The 17,511-nt window shown below is 41.0% G+C and overlaps 3 protein-coding genes across 3 annotated transcripts in view; 2 read left to right on the plus strand and 1 right to left on the minus strand.

Moving 5' to 3' along the window:
- Positions 1–3,011, plus strand: part of fabp3 (fatty acid binding protein 3, muscle and heart) — a 68,219-nt gene extending 65,208 nt beyond the window's left edge. Inside the window, exons 3-5 of the mRNA XM_080006833.1 lie at positions 1,543–1,715; positions 2,232–2,333; positions 2,546–3,011. Coding sequence (XP_079862959.1) covers positions 1,543–1,715; positions 2,232–2,333; positions 2,546–2,599 — 329 coding nt within the window. The 3' untranslated portion in view covers positions 2,600–3,011. The remainder of the gene's footprint in view (positions 1–1,542; positions 1,716–2,231; positions 2,334–2,545) is intronic.
- A 1,653-nt stretch (positions 3,012–4,664) lies between these two features.
- On the minus strand, positions 4,665–8,486 carry zcchc17 (zinc finger, CCHC domain containing 17). Its single transcript, XM_080012240.1, has 7 exons — positions 8,469–8,486; positions 7,311–7,495; positions 7,098–7,198; positions 6,577–6,668; positions 6,389–6,489; positions 5,981–6,135; positions 4,665–5,620 (listed from the first exon to the last, which is right to left on the minus strand). Exons 2-7 carry the CDS (start codon positions 7,447–7,449, stop codon positions 5,438–5,440), a joined length of 771 nt encoding a protein of 256 aa, XP_079868366.1. The 5' UTR covers positions 7,450–7,495; positions 8,469–8,486; the 3' UTR covers positions 4,665–5,437.
- A 167-nt stretch (positions 8,487–8,653) lies between these two features.
- snrnp40 (small nuclear ribonucleoprotein 40 (U5)) lies at positions 8,654–15,467 on the plus strand. The gene is made up of 10 exons (XM_080005636.1): positions 8,654–8,821; positions 10,150–10,279; positions 10,395–10,488; positions 10,795–10,960; positions 11,318–11,440; positions 12,807–12,927; positions 13,487–13,569; positions 13,705–13,766; positions 13,954–14,057; positions 15,213–15,467. Exons 1-10 carry the CDS (start codon positions 8,711–8,713, stop codon positions 15,260–15,262), a joined length of 1,044 nt encoding a protein of 347 aa, XP_079861762.1. The 5' UTR covers positions 8,654–8,710; the 3' UTR covers positions 15,263–15,467.
- Positions 15,468–17,511: the final 2,044 nt, after the last annotated feature.

Raw genomic sequence — 17,511 nt, forward strand, 5'->3', positions numbered from 1 at the left:
GCGTGCGCGCGTGCGCCTGACTGCCCACCCCGCTTCTGCGTCTGTGTGTGTGTGTGTGTGTGTGTGTGTGTGTGTGTTTGAAGAGCTTCCACAGAGGCAGCGTGTGAGAAAAGTAAAGAGTGCTGGAAACACACACACAGAAAGAGAATGAGACAGCATAAAAGGATTAAGGAGGGGGGGAGGGAGAGAGAGAGAGAGAGAGAGAGAGAGAGAGAGAGAGAGAGAGAGAGAGAGAGAGAGAGAGAGAGAGAGAGAGACCCCATGTACTGGGAGTGGGGAATGGCCGAGATTCTTTAAGTGGGGAAGAATAAATCACCCCCCACAATGTGAACCTTTGAAAGCCCAACAATAGAGAGAGAGACACACACACACACATACACATATACGCACGCATACGCACACACACGCGCGCACATTAACAAGATTCAAGATTCAAGATTTTTATTTGTCACATACATATACATACTTCCATACATATATGCAGTGAAATGTAAAAAAAAAATCCCACCAGCACAAGCGTATGGGAGTGACATTGGCTGGAAGCCATTCATTATGTATGCTTGTTGGCAATGGGAAGGTTGGAATATTAATGTTGTTCCCAAGGCGAGGAATTGCCAGGCAAATATTGGGGAATTTGCCAGAAAATGGCGGTGTTTGGAATTTATCGCGCATGTTTAGTGTTGGTTGTATTTTAGTGGCCGTGTGTGTGTGTGTGTGTGTGTGTGTGTGTGTGTGTGATAGGGGCAGGTGTCTGGATTTTTTTAACTGACCCGTGACACCAAACTATTTGACTTTGTGTGGTAGTGTGTGTGCGCGCGTGTGCGTGTATCAGAGGGGGGTTGGGGGTGGGAAAGACAGAAAATACTTATGGCTGCGACCTCAAGAGCCATAACTCCATCGACCGTACCCTTCGAACCCTGACCCATATCCTTTGATCTTACAGGCGGCTGCAGACAAACACACACACACACACACACACACACACACACAGCTCCAGGAGATTTTGGGCACTGCTACAGAATCAAGCAGACGTTAGATTAAAAAACTGGGTGTGGGCTTGATGTGAGCCGCAATTATCCAATGATTAAACTGCTAGTCCACACTCTCTCTCTCTCTCTTACACACACCCACACAAAACCAGAGGCAAATGAAAGCAATTGTTTGCATTTAGCCCTACAGGCCTAGATTTGTCCCCAGGTCACTTGGACTGTGTGGGGTTCGAAGAACATGCTGCTGGTTTGGACAGCTGACAAATAGAGATTAGGGGACTACCAGCCAAAGGAGAGGCAGATTACGGTGAATTCATTGATACCTGTCTGAAACACCCTCTAAAATATCCTCTTAGAAGATAAGAAGATATTCTCGTGTTGGTAACGATCATGGCAACAACAAATGTATGTATAACATGCATACCAATGTAATATAATATGTGTGGCACGGTGTGACTCTTACTGAACTTCCCACGGCCAACTATGATAACTATTAATCAATATATATTATCCTCCACCAGCGCTTATTATCAAAAACTACCATGTTGTGCAGGCGTGAACTTCGCTACCCGCCAGGTGGCCGGCATGACCAAGCCCACCACCATAATCACCGTGGACGGAGGCTCGGTGAAGCTGGAGACCAAAAGCACCTTCAAGAACACGGAAATCAACTTCAAGCTGGGAGAGGAGTTCGACGAGACCACCGCCGACGACAGGAAGGTCAAGGTGAGAGGTCCGGGGGTGTTCGGGACTAATAGAAAGAGAATCCAGGCCCAAATCAAAACCCTGCTTGGGAGAAAAAAGACATCCATTTGGGGGGAAAAAGTGATCTTTTACTTTATTGTCCCAATAATTGTTTGCTATTTCAATGGTTCAGTCGAACAATGGCGAAGATTCGGATAATGACCCTCATTGTGTAAATGGTGGGTGTTACGGTGGTATTAGTGATGATGTTTGACACTGAAAGTGTAATTCATCAGTCATTGTGGAATAAAGTTGGCCCCGTTTGTAGTTCCTCATCGGGTTGTTATACTTGTTTGCTTTGGGCCGTGCTGACCAAAAAGATGGATTAGTTCCAAACCAGACAAGAGCAGAGAAGAGCAGAGAAGAACGAAGGTCAAACCTCACGTTTATTTATTTTTCATATCTATTTTAATTTTGATCACAGGGAGAAAAAAGAATGGTGGTTGGGGGGTGTTTAACTAAGTGTATATTTTGTGTAATTCCCACTTCTGTCTGCAGTCCCTGATCACGGTAGATGGCAACAAGATGGTGCACGTCCAGAAGTGGGATGGCAAAGAGACCACTCTGGTCAGGGAAGTCAACGGAAATGCCCTCACGCTGGTCAGTGCTGAGACCAACATTTGGATTAATTTTCATTTCTTTTGTTTTGTGAAGGTGTATGACTGCATGTTTGCATATATCCATGTCCCTCTATATTCGCAAGTCTGCCAGAGTTGTTCATTTGCCATGCTATGTACTTTAGTATCTCTGGGTGTGTTTACTTGTTTTTGTTAATCTTCTGACCCCCCTCTCTCCCTCTCTCTCTCTTTCAGAGCCTGACACTGGGGGAAGTGGTGTGCACACGTCACTATGTGAAAGCCGAGTAACTCCCAGTGACTTCCAGTATAATTAGCGAAAGCTCTTCCCCATTGAAAGTTTCCAGTTGAAACTGACCTTGATACAAGGCCGAGCATAACCTGAGTAGGGGAGGCGTCCACGCCCCCCAACTGCCCACAGTACCATCCCTATGATGACCTGTACCCCCGTCACTTTCTTTGTACCGCCGTTCCTCTGAATCAAACACTGAATCAATGCTACTGTTTTTCCTGTAAAACAAACAATTCTGATTTTATGTTGTGTTTTTTTCCTGACGATTGACTGTGCCTGATATCTTCAGTGTTATGACAGATCCATAAAAACCTCAACATTTTTTATGAAATTTTAATTTTTCTTTGTTTTGACCAGCCCTGGATGAACAGTCAATTAAAGAAATACATTTTCCAAAATGTGACCAAAGGGCATGCTTTGCTTTGCGTATTGATTTTGCTATTAGATCTGGAGCTCCACAATTATGGTGCTTTTAATAATTACTTCATTGTGGTATGTATTTTGATCCAAAACTTCACACTAAGTTATAGTATGACTTGTCCGATAGTTGAGGTTGTGTGTGTGAGTGTCAAAATGGGAAAACAAGGTCAAATTAGTTAGTTAGATTGTGGCCTTTTTCTTGTAGTATTATATATTAGTTATCACAGCGCTTGCATTTATAACCGTAACAAGATTTACAAAACACGAGGCTAATTATAGCTTCTTAGCAGCTCCGTTTGCTACGACCCTGCTTGTGACCTGGCTAGATGAAGGGAAAGTTTGGTTTCGGTATGTAGGTGTGAGTTTGTAGGTGTGGGTTTGTGTACACTGGGCTGTACTTCTACAGCAAGTGTGAGTGTTTGTGCTATAATAAGAGCATTCCCACTCCCACTGTAGATTACGGTGTCATGTGCCTTGTACACACTGCCAACCAGGGACGGGGTGAGGGCCCCAATATGAAACTATACCTATGGAATAGAGGTCACCTAATACTCATTGAACACACCATAACATGACCTCATTCTGAAGAAATGGCTATAAACACACCATAACCCTACAAACCATACAAACATGTTGACTCAGATACAGCGCACACACCTCAGCAACTGAAGCAGAAACGCTTTGATTAGACACGACTTGCATTCTTTCGTCTAAGAAAGTCAAGTTTTATTCCATGAGTTTCCATTACAATCATTCAATGACAACATATGACTGAAGCGCGTGAACCCAGAATGTCAGCACCTGTTCAATATCATAAATGTTTAACTGTTACCTTGTGCACTCCTACTAGATACCCACCAAAATAAGTGAAAGGACTGTGCCTGTAATAAAAGTATAACCACTATATTTCCTAATTATGGATATGGATAAGTTCCCTAATTATGGCTATGGATAATTAGGATTTCCCAATCAAATGAACCGTGGTTGTGCTAAGTAATAAAGACAAGGTCTGTCTTGATATAAACAATGCACCCATTCCTCTGACTGCTCATCAAGGCTGGAACAAAGCTCAGCGATCACAATGTTTGCAATGGTCAACCGGGGAACGATAGAGATGTCGGTCTCCATACGACCCCTTATCTTTTAATTTTTTATTTATTTAGTTATTTTATATGTAAATAAACACACGTTCTAAAACGTGTTTTTGTAAATGATGTGTTTTATCATGCATGTCATTGCTGCTGCAACACTGGAATTTCTCTTTGGGGAATTTAATAAAGTACCCTTATCATTTATCTTCTATTGACATGACCAAATCAGGGTCAAATCAGGGTCATCTTGTCCAGACCCAAAAAAAAAAAGAAACCAGTGTTTCACGACATACACTGATCTGGCAGGGCATGACCAAACCTGTAATCTATGACTTAAATACCCCCTGCTCCTCCATCCACATAACACAGGTCACTGGGGAGTCCCCACCTCACTTGAACCCAACAAACTGTGCTGCTCTGGAGTGTCCAGACCTGAGCACAGAGTGTCGACATGTGTTTGTTGTGAAACCCACAGCGCTGACCTCTGAGCTGCTGTACAAGATCGAGGTCCAAGAGTAAAGAGATACAGATCCGTCTCACTGTTTCAAAGGCTTTAATGTATTTAGCAGTTGACATGCAGGAAGGGGGCTGTGAACAGTATTTAGCAGACCTTTGTTCACCAGAGAGGTACGACACACAAATACACACATTTTATGTGCACACACGCACACAATAAGAGGAGAGCTCGGCCAGGATACCACCGTGATATGCAGTTCCTGTCAGCATCCCCTCTCTTACATACACTTCCTGTGCGAGCTGATACTACTTCCTACATGTGGAGGCATGTAGCATTATGTGCAGGTTGTTTGAAGTATTTCATGTTTTAACATTCTGAAGGGCTAGAAAGTCCTCATTGACTTTTGATGGATTTCCTGGGCCACAGTTAACTAGATAGGTGTAAACAACATCTGGATATCAAATAGGGATAGTAGCCCACTGCCATATTGGTTACATCTATCTGATTACTAAAGGTCTGTACTCCCCCTATGGGAATGCCCAGGGCACTTCAGGACAACACTGTTTTCTAATTTATTATTTTCTATTCCCGCTTTCCTGATCCTCTCAGTGTGTCAATATTAAAAGGTAATCTTTGTTTATAAAAAAAAAAAAAATCACTACTACTAGTAGATAAAAGAAAGGCAGTTTATGATTTCTAAACTGAGCAGTTGGTGGTAGAGAGTATCATAGGATGGAGAGGATGTCTGTGTGAAAGTCAGTCTGTTTCTAACAACTCCCTCCTTCTCTACTCTGTCTTTGTGTCTGTGTATATGAATATCAGTATGTGTATGTTTACGTGCAGGAAGTATAATGTGTGTGACCGCCGTCTCAGCTGTGTTTGTGTGATTTGTGTTTCTTGTGCTTCTTCTTCTTTCTGTCTTCTCGCTCATGTGTGCGATCATGGCGCCCCCTCTTGGCTTTGCTGGCTCCGTGCGCCCCGTCACTGCTAGAGCTGCTGTCGCTGTCTGAGTCTTTCCTCTCGCGTTTCTTCTTCTTCTTCATTTTCTTCTCCTGGAGGATAGGAACAATTAACAGTTAATTTCTAGTCTACCAGTATACATGCATACAGTATAACAACTTTACCAGCCTTGATGCATTATCATTTATTGTATAGTGATGGTTAAATATTCACTGTTTACAGTCCTCTTGGAGATTTGGAAAGATTTACTAAAAGTATTTATTCTCTCTCATACTACAGACAATGATGACTTAGTGTTGTCTATCCTACTGCTTCCCGAAGGCTTCTCTCTGTTTCAGCTGTCCTCACACACAGAGGTGACAAATGCCTCACACCCAGGAGACTGGAGGCGAACAGAAGAGGGCGGCTAAAAACAAAAACAAGGTCAGAGAGTTTAACAGTTACATATTTACCTTCTTTTTCTTCTTCTTCTTCTTCTCCTCAGAGTCTTGCTGTGGTACCAAAGTAGAGGGCTGTTGCTGAAGCTGCTGTGGCTCTTCATTATCCTCTTCTGGGAGGAGGGCATACTGCAACCCCGGAGCTGAGAAGCAATCTTTGGTAAAGTGACCTGAGTAGAGAAATAATGGGGGGTTAATGTATGTATGTGGAGGAGATATTATTTTATTTAATCAAAGGTGAATAAAGATTGAATATGTTATCCACCATTTGATGATTACACTTCTAAGTGTATGTGATACATTTATTTAACACTTTCTCATGACCCAGAGATTCCAATTCCTAAAGTCAGATCCTAAGCCTTGAAATGAACTGTTGCAGCTATTCAAATTGTGTCCGCAGAAGTCTTTAGGTCATAGTCATACCCTTGCAGCCACATTTTGAACATGTCGTGTTGAGCACAGCCTCCAGTGTGATCCTCCTTCCTGTATGATCTCGGAATTTCCTTCGCCGCCTCTCATCCTGCCTACAAATACACACAGTAACAATAATAACACACACATGCACACACACAAACACACACAGACAGGATAGTAAAACTGTAAAGACTTACTCTGCCATAACATTGTTGGGGTCCAAGTCCCTCCCTGATCCCTGATTGACAGCTTTCATTGAGAAAGATAACTTCACCTTTTCACCCTGAATCTGGAGATAGAACAAATAACTACAGTACTAATACTCTATACACAACATTGGGTTGTGCTGTGTATAAAACACTGTGTATAGGGTAGGGCAATACAGAATAATTATTTTGTTATGACAATCATAAGTCATTTTGCACAATATCAATACATGGTATACATATATATTTGAAATCTCATGTTTATGAATCAAACTGAGGTTAATCACATGGATAAAGTAGATAATGTAAAATGGATAACGTGGATATCAGACCAAAACTATAGTTTTTCAAATGACACTGAAACATTTCAAATCTCATTATTTTAATTTAGACAACAAAGTTTGTGTACCATAGCATGATGAATTCTTAATTTGAATGACAAGAGGAAACGTTAATATTGAACTAATGCTCAGTCTTAACTGTATTTCTGAGTGCATGCTGGGAGTTGTTACCTCTCTTCCGATGACTTTGATCCACACTTGTTCCCCCATATCAACGATCTCTGCAGCATTCTCCACCCGTGAGGCCGACATTTCACTCACATGTACTAGGCCTGTGTGCAAAGGGGAGACTCACTTCTTTGCACACCAAAAAAAATACAAAGCAATTGTACAATTATCCTCTCTCTGTGACGATCAAGGCATGTCAACTAGCTTCTCTCTTACCTTCTTTTTTGTAACCTGGAAGACGGACAAATGCTCCGTATGATTGCACAGAGACCACCTCCCCTTTGGCGATGCTGAACAATGGTGGCAGACCATCCAGCCCTGCAGGCTCGGGCGGTGGGCCATCAGAATCAGACATTGTAACCACAGGTAGACTGCCTGAATATTGGGATGAGCTTCCAACTCTGTAAAAAGGGAACTGATTAGAGCTCCAGAATTCATTCTCTATACACAGGTATAAAATGATAGATTAAAATATTAAACGTCACAAAAGTTTCCTTCTTCGCCTTCCTCTGAACTGCTCTGTTATAATAACAGCTTGGTCTCCCAGCAGCTCTCACCTCTGTATATCCTCATTACTCTCAGAAAAAGAGATTTTGTCATGGAGAAAAAGTAATTCTATCAGAGTCAGCCGTGTAAAATCACACAATAAAGCAGTAAAAGGGTGAAGCATAATGATGTTTCTTTTAGGACTTCATAGTTCTTGTTTATAAAAAAAATATATAAAAAAATATTTAGATTTAATATGTGAAGTATTTTGAGCATGTTTAGTGCTTACAGAGCTTATTGTGCGTAATCACCTGGTGTCATGACATTTCACTGCAGATATGTATGACCGTATGTATATTTATGTGACAAATAATATCTTGAACTTGATAATATTAAAGATAAATAATTTGATTATATATATTTTCCTTTGTTGTGCATTTTTTTCTGATTTCGATTATATATATGTATTATTATTATTATTATTATTATTATTATAGTATTTTATAATCATTTTCACAGCCCTTGGAGTTGACCTTTTAATTTCATCATCATCTCACTGCACCGTACTTGTGTGTGACAAATAAAGTATCTTGAATCAAGATTCAAGACATGGATATAAAATGAGGCCATAAAAAATATGTTCGTATTTGTTAATGTACTCGTTTCAAACAACTATCTACGCGCAGGTTGCAGATGCTCCCTTCTGCCATCTTCAGCTGGCTCTTTAGCTAGCGGCTATTTAGCTGCTATGAGCTAACTATAGCTATGCATAATAACACAAGAAAAGTACGCATGACGATTAAAGCTTCAGCTATAGTGCTCAATGTCATAGTTCGCATACATGTTTTATTTGAGCATAATAAGAGGAATGAAAAGCACCACACTCACCTAGCGTGGTTGCAGAGTCGGTCTAATATTGCTTCCGGGTTACTGTGTTTGTCAACACTCACTACAGCCAATCAGAGTCGTTCGCTCAGAGCTGACTAATCAGAAGCGCGGGCCTCAGCGGAAGTACTTAGTTCGACTCCAACCGGACGTTTCCGAGCGCTCTCTCGATCCGGTTCGAAGGCGTCCATTCATTTTCTGAATAAATATATAATACGAGATCTATTTTTTTCCATTAACAAAGGATGATTGAGCCCATGAAGCGACCCGCGGACATGGCGGTGGTCCCCACCGCCAGTAAGAGACCCCGGAACGAGCTGGTGGCCGCGGCTCAGTCCCAGCAACTCGTGGCGATGGTATGAAGCTACAATGGAGGTTCAACCTGTAAAACAGAGTGGTAGTTGTATAAGCTCACTGTGTTTTTAGCTGCTTTATTTATGCTTATTTTATCCCATGTAATTTTAATGTAAAATGTCTTTGAACATTCGGAGAGTGCTAAACAAATTAAATGTATTATTATTATTATTTATTATTATCATCATCATTAGCAAAGGTACTCAGCTGGAGAGTGGTACATACCACAACTCGATCGTGATGTCATGAATTGATACTCTATGCTGTATCTATAGTATTCTATTAATGCCTGGAGTCAAGCCCCTTTGAAAATCTCCATCGACAGGTGAACTTTTTTTTTTATTGTGAGCACAGCAGATATTATTTAAGATCAAGGTGCAGGAATCCATTTCTCATCAGTTGAATTCGGAGCAATTCCCTGCACACCGGCACTGCTTTTAGAAATTCTTTGGGTGGATATCTATCTATAAAGGCAGGAATCTGGCTGTCTGTTTGTCCTTTGATTTTCTCTACAACCATTCATCCGATCTACTTCCAACTTGGTGATTGTATAGCTGGCCACCCAAGGAAGTACAGTATGGAATCTGGTGCAATTTGGACACGCAACACTTGTAATATTTATAAACTTTCAACAGACAGGGAGCCAGTGGGGGCTGGAGCTTCAAGGCTCTGCCACTCACACAGTCACACGGTCCGTCTTTCCCCGGTGTTTTACTTTAACCGGCAGTTTCATCTTCCATTGTGAAACATAGGACTGAATAACTGACATTTTGTTAAACTGTGCCATTCAAATGTCTGAGAAAATCTTAAATTTTGAACTGGTATGTACAATTTTGAATAATAACCTTTCATACAATAAATACTTTTTTCATTTATTTTGGTAGTCTCCACCAGCCTGGTACCACCCCTGTACCCTATCTAAGCGGAGAAAATGATCCAAGAATTGGACTGACATTTAACAGAATAGATGGGACTCTAACTGGAGTAACTACTTAATGGACTGGATTGTCAACAGATTTTTCATGACTAAAACGACACGGTTTTAGCAATTATAAAACAGTAGGCATTATAAAACATCATATACCCACTATTCTAAGTTGTGTCTGCATAGGAAAGTTTAGTAGTGGCTGTTCGCAGTCAGAGCAAACTTCACTTGAGTTGGAACTTTTGTAATTTTGGATAGGCTGTCCGACCGAGCTGAACTGGCTACATGCATGCCGTTGCCAATATCATTCCACATATGAGGTAAAGGAAATATGGACTTGTTGCAGTCTCTTAAGTTAGGTACGTATATTATATCCGACAGCTAATCTCAGGGCTCTTTTCACAGGGTCCGCCGCGGAGCTCCAGTCTCCAGGCTCCCATTATGCTGATGTCTGGCCATGAAGGAGAAGTCTACTGCTGCAAGTTTCATCCCAACGGAGCCACGCTGGCTTCTTCAGGATTCGACAGGCTCATATGTGCGTATCAACATTTCAAATCAAGACTCGCAAAACCCTTTATTTCAGTCTATGTAAAAGCTGCAAATACAGTTTACTCTGCTAACCTGTCATGGCCTCTCTTGAATCTCTTCAGTGATGTGGAACGTGTATGGAGATTGTGATAACTTTGCAACTCTGAAGGGCCACAGCGGTGCGGTGATGGAGCTCCACTACAACACAGATGGCAGGTATGGATCCAAAATGAGATGAACTAAAAAGAAAAATACCTATACAGCTCACGCCTTAGCAAATTATGTAAAGTTGTATATTTTGAACTGATTTAAAATGTATACAGAAAAAAATTGTTGGTTGAGCTGTTTTTGCAATACGCCAGTGGTTTACAAGAATTTTGACCACAGTAATGTCATTTAGACTTACTCTTACAAGATAAAACTTACTTTTGCCATCTTTTAAAATAGCAAGACAAAGTAATGACTACGGGCGATGCAAAAGTAATCCTGAATCTTTTTTTCCTGTGTGTATTTGTTTGTTAGCTTGCTGTTCTCGGCAAGCACAGACAAGACTGTGGGCGTGTGGGACAGCGAGACGGGAGAGAGGATCAAGCGTCTGAAGGGTCACACCTCCTTCGTCAACTCCTGCTACCCGGCGCGCCGTGGCCCCCAGCTGGTCTGCACCGGCAGCGACGACGGCACCGTCAAGGTGAATCTTCATAGAGACCTATTAGCAACTTAGTCCAGCCATTATTACACTGTGTTGACAATATATTTTTATGGACCACATTTATTGGTAACTGTAATGTACTTAGATGGAGCTGTTTCTACTAGGGGTGTAACACAAGATGTATGGTTCAGTATAATTTTGTTAATAATTTTGTTACTCAATTTATAAGAATAAATTAGTCATCAAAAAAGAAATTTTACACAAACTACTTTCAGGTTTCTACATTAATCAAAGACAAAAAGGAACCACATCTAACCTAAATCCAAGCTTAAAGCCAATGTTGTAACACCTCTAGTTAAAATTAGTTTCTGTGTTTTTCTTTTGTGTGTCGGATAGCTATGGGACATACGCAAGAAGGGGGCGGTCCATACCTTCCAGAACACCTATCAGGTGCTGGCGACCACCTTTAATGACACCAGTGACCAGATCCTGTCTGGAGGCATCGACAACGACATCAAGGTACCAACAATCATGAAGCATATCAAAAACTGGTAATCACAAAATAAAGCTGTCCAAGCCTTGAAGCCAAAGTTTTCCTTGTTTCAAAAAATCATTTTGATTGACTGAAATAAGAAATGTGTTTGGTATATAATAATATTTGTTGACCTTTTGACCCAAAGTTTTTTTGGGGGGATACACACTGATTATAGTGGTTGATAAAATAAAAAAAATTTGCATTTCATTTATGTTTTTTTTTAAGAAATGCTAAATCTGTGCTCATGTTAGTGGCTGACAAACCAAAACAAGTATTTTCCATGGATACTGAATATGCACACTTATACTGTTTTTACACCAAAATTAGCAGGTTCAAACCCACTAATTTTAGGCAGTCGACGCCTTTCCCATTGCCAGAAGAAATGCCTTTTTTTTTTTTCTTCTTTTTTTTTGGGGGGGGGGGGGTGTGTCACGTTCGATATCACGAGCATGCCAGAAAAGGGATGTGTCATGGTTCCATTGTGATTGGGAATAAAACATTAGAGGAGACGGCAACTTAAACAACATAAAATTGTAAAACTTTGGCACCGGCCCTTCTCCGGCGGAGGGACCAGAGTCTGGCTTTAGACGGTGCTGGAGTGGCTCAGAGCCCGGCAGGGAGTTGTGGGGGTTCTTCGTTGTGGTATGACAGACCATGATGGACCACACTCATTTCATGGTCCCCTATGCAGGAAAAAAGTCAAGAACTTCTGACTTTGGATTCTAAATAGGAGATTGAATGATACATGGGTATTCCTGTCTATTTGCGCGCCAGCATCCGGAACTTCAAAGCGCGTCGCATCGCGCAGATAATGGGGCCAAAATAAGCGGGTCGACCCGGGTGTCCTGTTCACATCAGAGCTGATCGGAGGTGGAGCCGATTAAAACCTGTGTCTATTGCAAGGTCATTTGGCCTGGGACTGAAACCCGGGTTTTTCCTTTTCCACTAATGACAAATGCCGGATGTTAATGGGTTTTTGGTGCAGTGTGAAAGGGGTATTACAAATTTACACTACAATCATGTATAAGTTTATCATGTCACAATCATATATATGCTGTGCATACTATCAGATTAATCGTAAAGGGTAGTGTAATAACTCAAGCCTATTTAGATACATTGCTGTGTTTTGTTATTTATACCTCATTACATCACATTAATTGGACTTATCCATATTTTAATTTGGTGAAGTACTCGTATCATGAAAGTCTACAAGGGTTTTCCATGTGCACCCTCCCTGTCAGATCTCTTCTCTTATCTCAGTCTCTTATCTTTCTTTTCTGTGAACATGTTTCATATGATTAATTCCAAATTACTTTGTTGAACACTATCTAACAAAACACCATTTGGCAGGTTTGGGACCTGAGGCAGAACAAGCTGATCTACAACATGCACGGTCATGGAGACTCCATCACTGGACTCAGTCTGAGCTCAGAGGGATCCTACCTCCTCTCCAATTCCATGGACAACACAGGTGTGTGTGTGTGTGTGTGTGTGTGTGTGTGTGTGTGTGTGTGTGTGTGTGTGTGTGTGTGTGTGTGTGTGTGTGTGTTTGTGTGTGTGTGTGTGTGTGTGTGTGTGTGTGTGTGTGTGTGTGTGTGTGTGTGTGCGTGCGTTTTTTCAGTCATCTTTTAACCATAAATGCAAAGTTTATCGGGAAGGGGTGTAACCCAATACAAATACAGTACACCATTTTGAAATTAACCAATATCTATTCTAAATGGTTACAAATACCATCTAATTTTGAGCTGTAATATTTAGGGGTCCAGCCCCCAGTTGCCTTTTGTTCAGATTTTATCATTATTTGTCTTCAGATTGTAATTCAGCTTGATAGGCAGTGACGCTGCATTTCACAGGAACTCGAAAAACTGTAATTCCTGACTAATGCGACTAACCTGGATCCTGTGCATTGCTGCCTGTAGCTATATATTTTTTTGTTTTTTAAATCTTTCCTAATCTTGAATTGAAGATTAGAAAAGGTTACTTTGCATTAGACTGCTGTTATTGGTGCTAATAATTGTCTTTATGTGCAGTGCGCATCTGGGATGTTCGACCTTTTGCCCCGAAGGAGAGATGTGTGAAGATCTTCCAGGGGAATGTTCACAACTTTGAGAAGGTAACAGAAATGTTTTCCAGCTTCTTGGTGACGCGGGAGACTGGAGTTCTTATAATCTACGTGCGCTTATAATATTTATGTGCTGAGATGAAGTTATATTTAGCTGAAGTAATAACATTTAATGTTGTGTTTCAGAACCTGCTGAGGTGCTCTTGGTCTACTGATGGCAGTAAGATAGCTGCGGGTTCAGCTGACAGGTAGTAAACATGATACAAATAAACTCCTAATTGGGAGGTTCTTGGGGACTTAAGATTGTATAAAAAAACATCAGCAACATGTTGTCTGAAAACAAAACTTAACGGTTAAGAAATTAATTAAGCATATATTCATCTACAATTTGCACTGTTCCATACAAATGTATTCTGACTAAATCTTTGTTTGTAGATTTGTGTATGTTTGGGACACCACCTCAAGGAGAATCCTGTACAAGCTGCCAGGCCATGCCGGCTCCGTCAACGAAATCGCCTTCCATCCCGAGGAGCCCATAGGTGAGAGCCACAACACAAACCTCACTTTGCACTGGATGGAAGGCAGCCATTTGGAGACCGGGCGGTGTAAACAGGGTCGCTTTAAGAAGCGCGATCCACTCCACAATCACCATCAAACTAAACCTGTGCTTGACGGTTGATTATAATTGAGCTAATGGTCATGATACACTACGGCGCAAACGCTCCAATTTGGCCACCCCGGCAGTCAGAGAGCATCTTGACAATCACCTCCCGTGATTGCTCATTCCCACGCTTAAGCCTGGTTTATACCTGCCCCAAGCATGAGGGCGCGAGGCAGCTCGTGATGCAAATTACGTCACCGGGGGGTGGTGACATGGCGCTTGTGGACCTGTGCGGCATTGCAGCGCGCACCCGCGAGATTTTGGGACTTGGCACGAGGGCCATTCCCAAGTCAGATGTGAATTTCAAAGTCTACCAATTACTTTTTGACAAAGAAACAAAATAGTACACGCAAATAGCTCACAGAGGGTTGATTTTATTGTAAATTAACAGGGTTGTTGTAGAGTTCAGATTATAAATAAAAGAGTCACGTTTTTATTGGTATTTATGTGCAGTTTATTTTGAGAGAACCTTGCAATGTAGGAGAATAATAACACATTGTGACTCCGTTCCATAGTTCAGTACGTAGTCCTCTGTAATAAAATGCTGAGCAGGACACAACTTCAACCGCCCTCTCCTGTCTCTGCATGTAACATGGGCAGACCAGCTCCTTTTTTGGCACTTTTGTCGGTTTAACCGCCATTAACAGCAATTCTTCCATGGATGAGCTCCGATTCTGGGGTGCAGCCATGTTTACTTACTAGCGCTCTTCGTTTACTACAGTAGTTCCTGCTTCACACGGTACGGTCTCTCTACTGCTCCCCTGTGGTTTCAGAGAATGCTGCAGCGGAGAATGTGCCAGCTATAAACGCCTTGCACGGGCAGCGTGTGGCGCCCGCACCCCACCTGCACAAAGTTATAAACAGGGCTTTAAACACTTTCTTTATGTCCCTTTGCCCATTTTGCTCATTTTCAACTGGTTAGGAAATGTTGATATTTGTGTTCCTCATCTACTCTGTTACACACAGGTAGCTACAGGCTATGTCTTAAAGTTGCTGATAAACAATAACCTTCCCTCCTGCTTTCTCCTTGCAGTGCTCTCTGGTGCCAGTGATAAACGACTGTACATGGGAGAAATTCAGTAGTATGTGTGTGCATGTGCGTGTAAGTGTGTGAGTGTGAGTGTGTGGCTGCGTGCACAACTGACCTGTTGTGTGTCTTTATGAACTTTTTCATCCTGGAAAAGGGTGGAAGGCGCTTCAGTCAACCAGCGGTCTCTGGACGCTTTTGCAAGTCTTGGAACAACCTCAGAACTTTTTTTTTTTTTGTATTTTTAATAAAAACCACACTGTAAAATAATTTTCTCATGACTGATCTTTCTATGGAAGCTCATTTCCGCCAGGGACAAAAAATATAGGAAACAAAATAAAAATTAAAGTAATATTTCATAATGATGAGATACATACATAATGATGACTTACTTGCCATTCAGCAAAGTAAGTCAACAATTTCATAGTTTGTGAAGCCATGTTTGAAGTAGTGTTAAATTTCATCCAATTTCCCAGTTCAAGAGATTATTCGTCACATACATATCGTACAGTCATAAACATGGAGTGAAATTTCATGACACCCTGTGAATGCGCACAATATGCTCTATAAGGTCTGAAAATACTAAAACCTGCGTAATCGACACGAGGTGCTTGCGCAGGCCGATACAAGGGGCGGCGCCACAATCGTGATTCTGGGTTCTATAATTATATAATACAATGAATTGTCTGTAATCCATTGAATGACCAGATCCTAAAGGCAGCAGTCCTCTAGTGGCCTATTTTTTTATAGGTTATCTATAGGTTTTATATTTGACAGATAAATAAATAGATACTGTAGCTCTATGATAGATAGATGTCAGTGGTGGACAGATAAATACCGTAGCTATATCCTGCTAAGTGACATAATGTAATATATAGATAGTAAGAAAGATGGACAGATTTCTAGTCAATCATGACAGTCTGCAAAAACATAAGTCTAGCTTAGTTTTTTTATGAATCTTCTTTAACTTTGGGCTGCTCCTGTGAGGTGTCCCCACAGCGGATCATCTGCCTCCAATACCTTCTGTTTTGCGCCTCTTCCTCCCTTACAACAACCGCCTGCATGTCCTCCCGCACCACATCCATAAACCTTCTCTTTGGCCTTCCTCTTTTCCTCTTGCCTGGCAGCTCCATCCTCAGCCTCCTTCTCCCAATGTCACTCTCATCTCTCCTACACACGTGTCCAAACCATCTCAATCTGGCCTCTCTCACTTTTTTACCAAACTGTCCAACCTGAGCTGTCCATCTAATGTACTCATTCTTAATCCTGTCCATCCTTGTCACTCCCAATGAAAATATCAACAATTTTCAACAAGCGATGCAACAACTTTTTTTTTATGAATATAGAGTCATAATTATGACATATCTCAAAATGATGAGATAGTCATTTTTTTGCCTGACAATTTTTAGCATGCAAAATGTGCCAGATCCCCCCCATACACAGTTAAATTATATAGACAATCATTATGTCATAATGTATATGTTCAATTTTATCAGAGGAGTTTATCACAAGAAAGAAAGTGACTCTTAAATAATACCTTTTGCAGAGTGAAAGAGATATTATCCCTTGTGAGTTTTCTTACTGTTGATTTATTGAACATTTGACCGAGTTCATATTCATTTCATGGCTAGTTCACCAGAAAACAATGAGCAGTAGTTCTTGATTCATGTAAAGCAAAAGGTCCTTTCATTAGTATCTCAGATAAGAGATAAGATAATGTAATACTTTATTACTCCCCGGAGGGAAACTCAGGCATAACAGCTGCAAAAACACTGCAGTCAAGAAAGATGCAAATTAAAAAGATAAGAAATAACACACATGTACACCATCTATCTATTTAAACAGTTAACTAGTAGTGAGCCCAGTACAAATTACAGTATTGCAGCATTACAGCAGCATATACAGTAAAGGGTTGTTGCAGATAATGGACAATTCATGTCTAGATATCCATGTGAATAAGACTTATTTTGTGCTAAATCGCTAAATTTGATCGATATAGATGCTTGTCAGTAAATGTGCTGGGTCCTTAAATTCAATATTCCTGTTGTATTTCATATTATTGGGATTTATTTGCAAAGACAAAGCTAAATTATTGATTTTAGGCCGACTGTGGCTCTCAACTGGCGCTTCACTGGTTCCCATTAAATGAACAGCCAGGAGATTTAATTATGGAACTAAATTGAAGTGAATCCGTTTAGTAAGTAGACAGAAGCAGGCAGATGACTTCGGTCAGCTTTTCAAAAGTGAAACGTACAATATTGCTTTTAACTTTTTATTTGCACAGGGTCGTATAAGGATGTGTTTA

Source organism: Zeus faber (genome assembly GCF_960531495.2).
Source record: "Zeus faber genome assembly, chromosome: 1".
Classification (NCBI taxonomy): domain Eukaryota; kingdom Metazoa; phylum Chordata; class Actinopteri; order Zeiformes; family Zeidae; genus Zeus; species Zeus faber.

What these genes read in the sequence shown, in the direction of transcription:
- zcchc17 (XM_080012240.1), bottom strand. Translation starts at nt 7,449, where the DNA reads ATGTCTGATTCTGATGGCCCACCGCCCGAGCCTGCAGGGCTGGATGGT. An exon ending in TCCAGGTTACAAAAAAGAAG is followed by an intron (nt 7,199 to 7,310) that starts GTAAGAGAGAAG and finishes CTTTGCACACAG; the next exon opens with GCCTAGTACATGTGAGTGAA. An exon ending in TCAAAGTCATCGGAAGAGAG is followed by an intron (nt 6,669 to 7,097) that starts GTAACAACTCCC and finishes TTCTATCTCCAG; the next exon opens with ATTCAGGGTGAAAAGGTGAA.
- snrnp40 (XM_080005636.1), top strand. Translation starts at nt 8,711, where the DNA reads ATGATTGAGCCCATGAAGCGACCCGCGGACATGGCGGTGGTCCCCACC. An exon ending in AGGATTCGACAGGCTCATAT is followed by an intron (nt 10,280 to 10,394) that starts GTGCGTATCAAC and finishes GAATCTCTTCAG; the next exon opens with TGATGTGGAACGTGTATGGA. An exon ending in CAATTCCATGGACAACACAG is followed by an intron (nt 12,928 to 13,486) that starts GTGTGTGTGTGT and finishes CTTTATGTGCAG; the next exon opens with TGCGCATCTGGGATGTTCGA.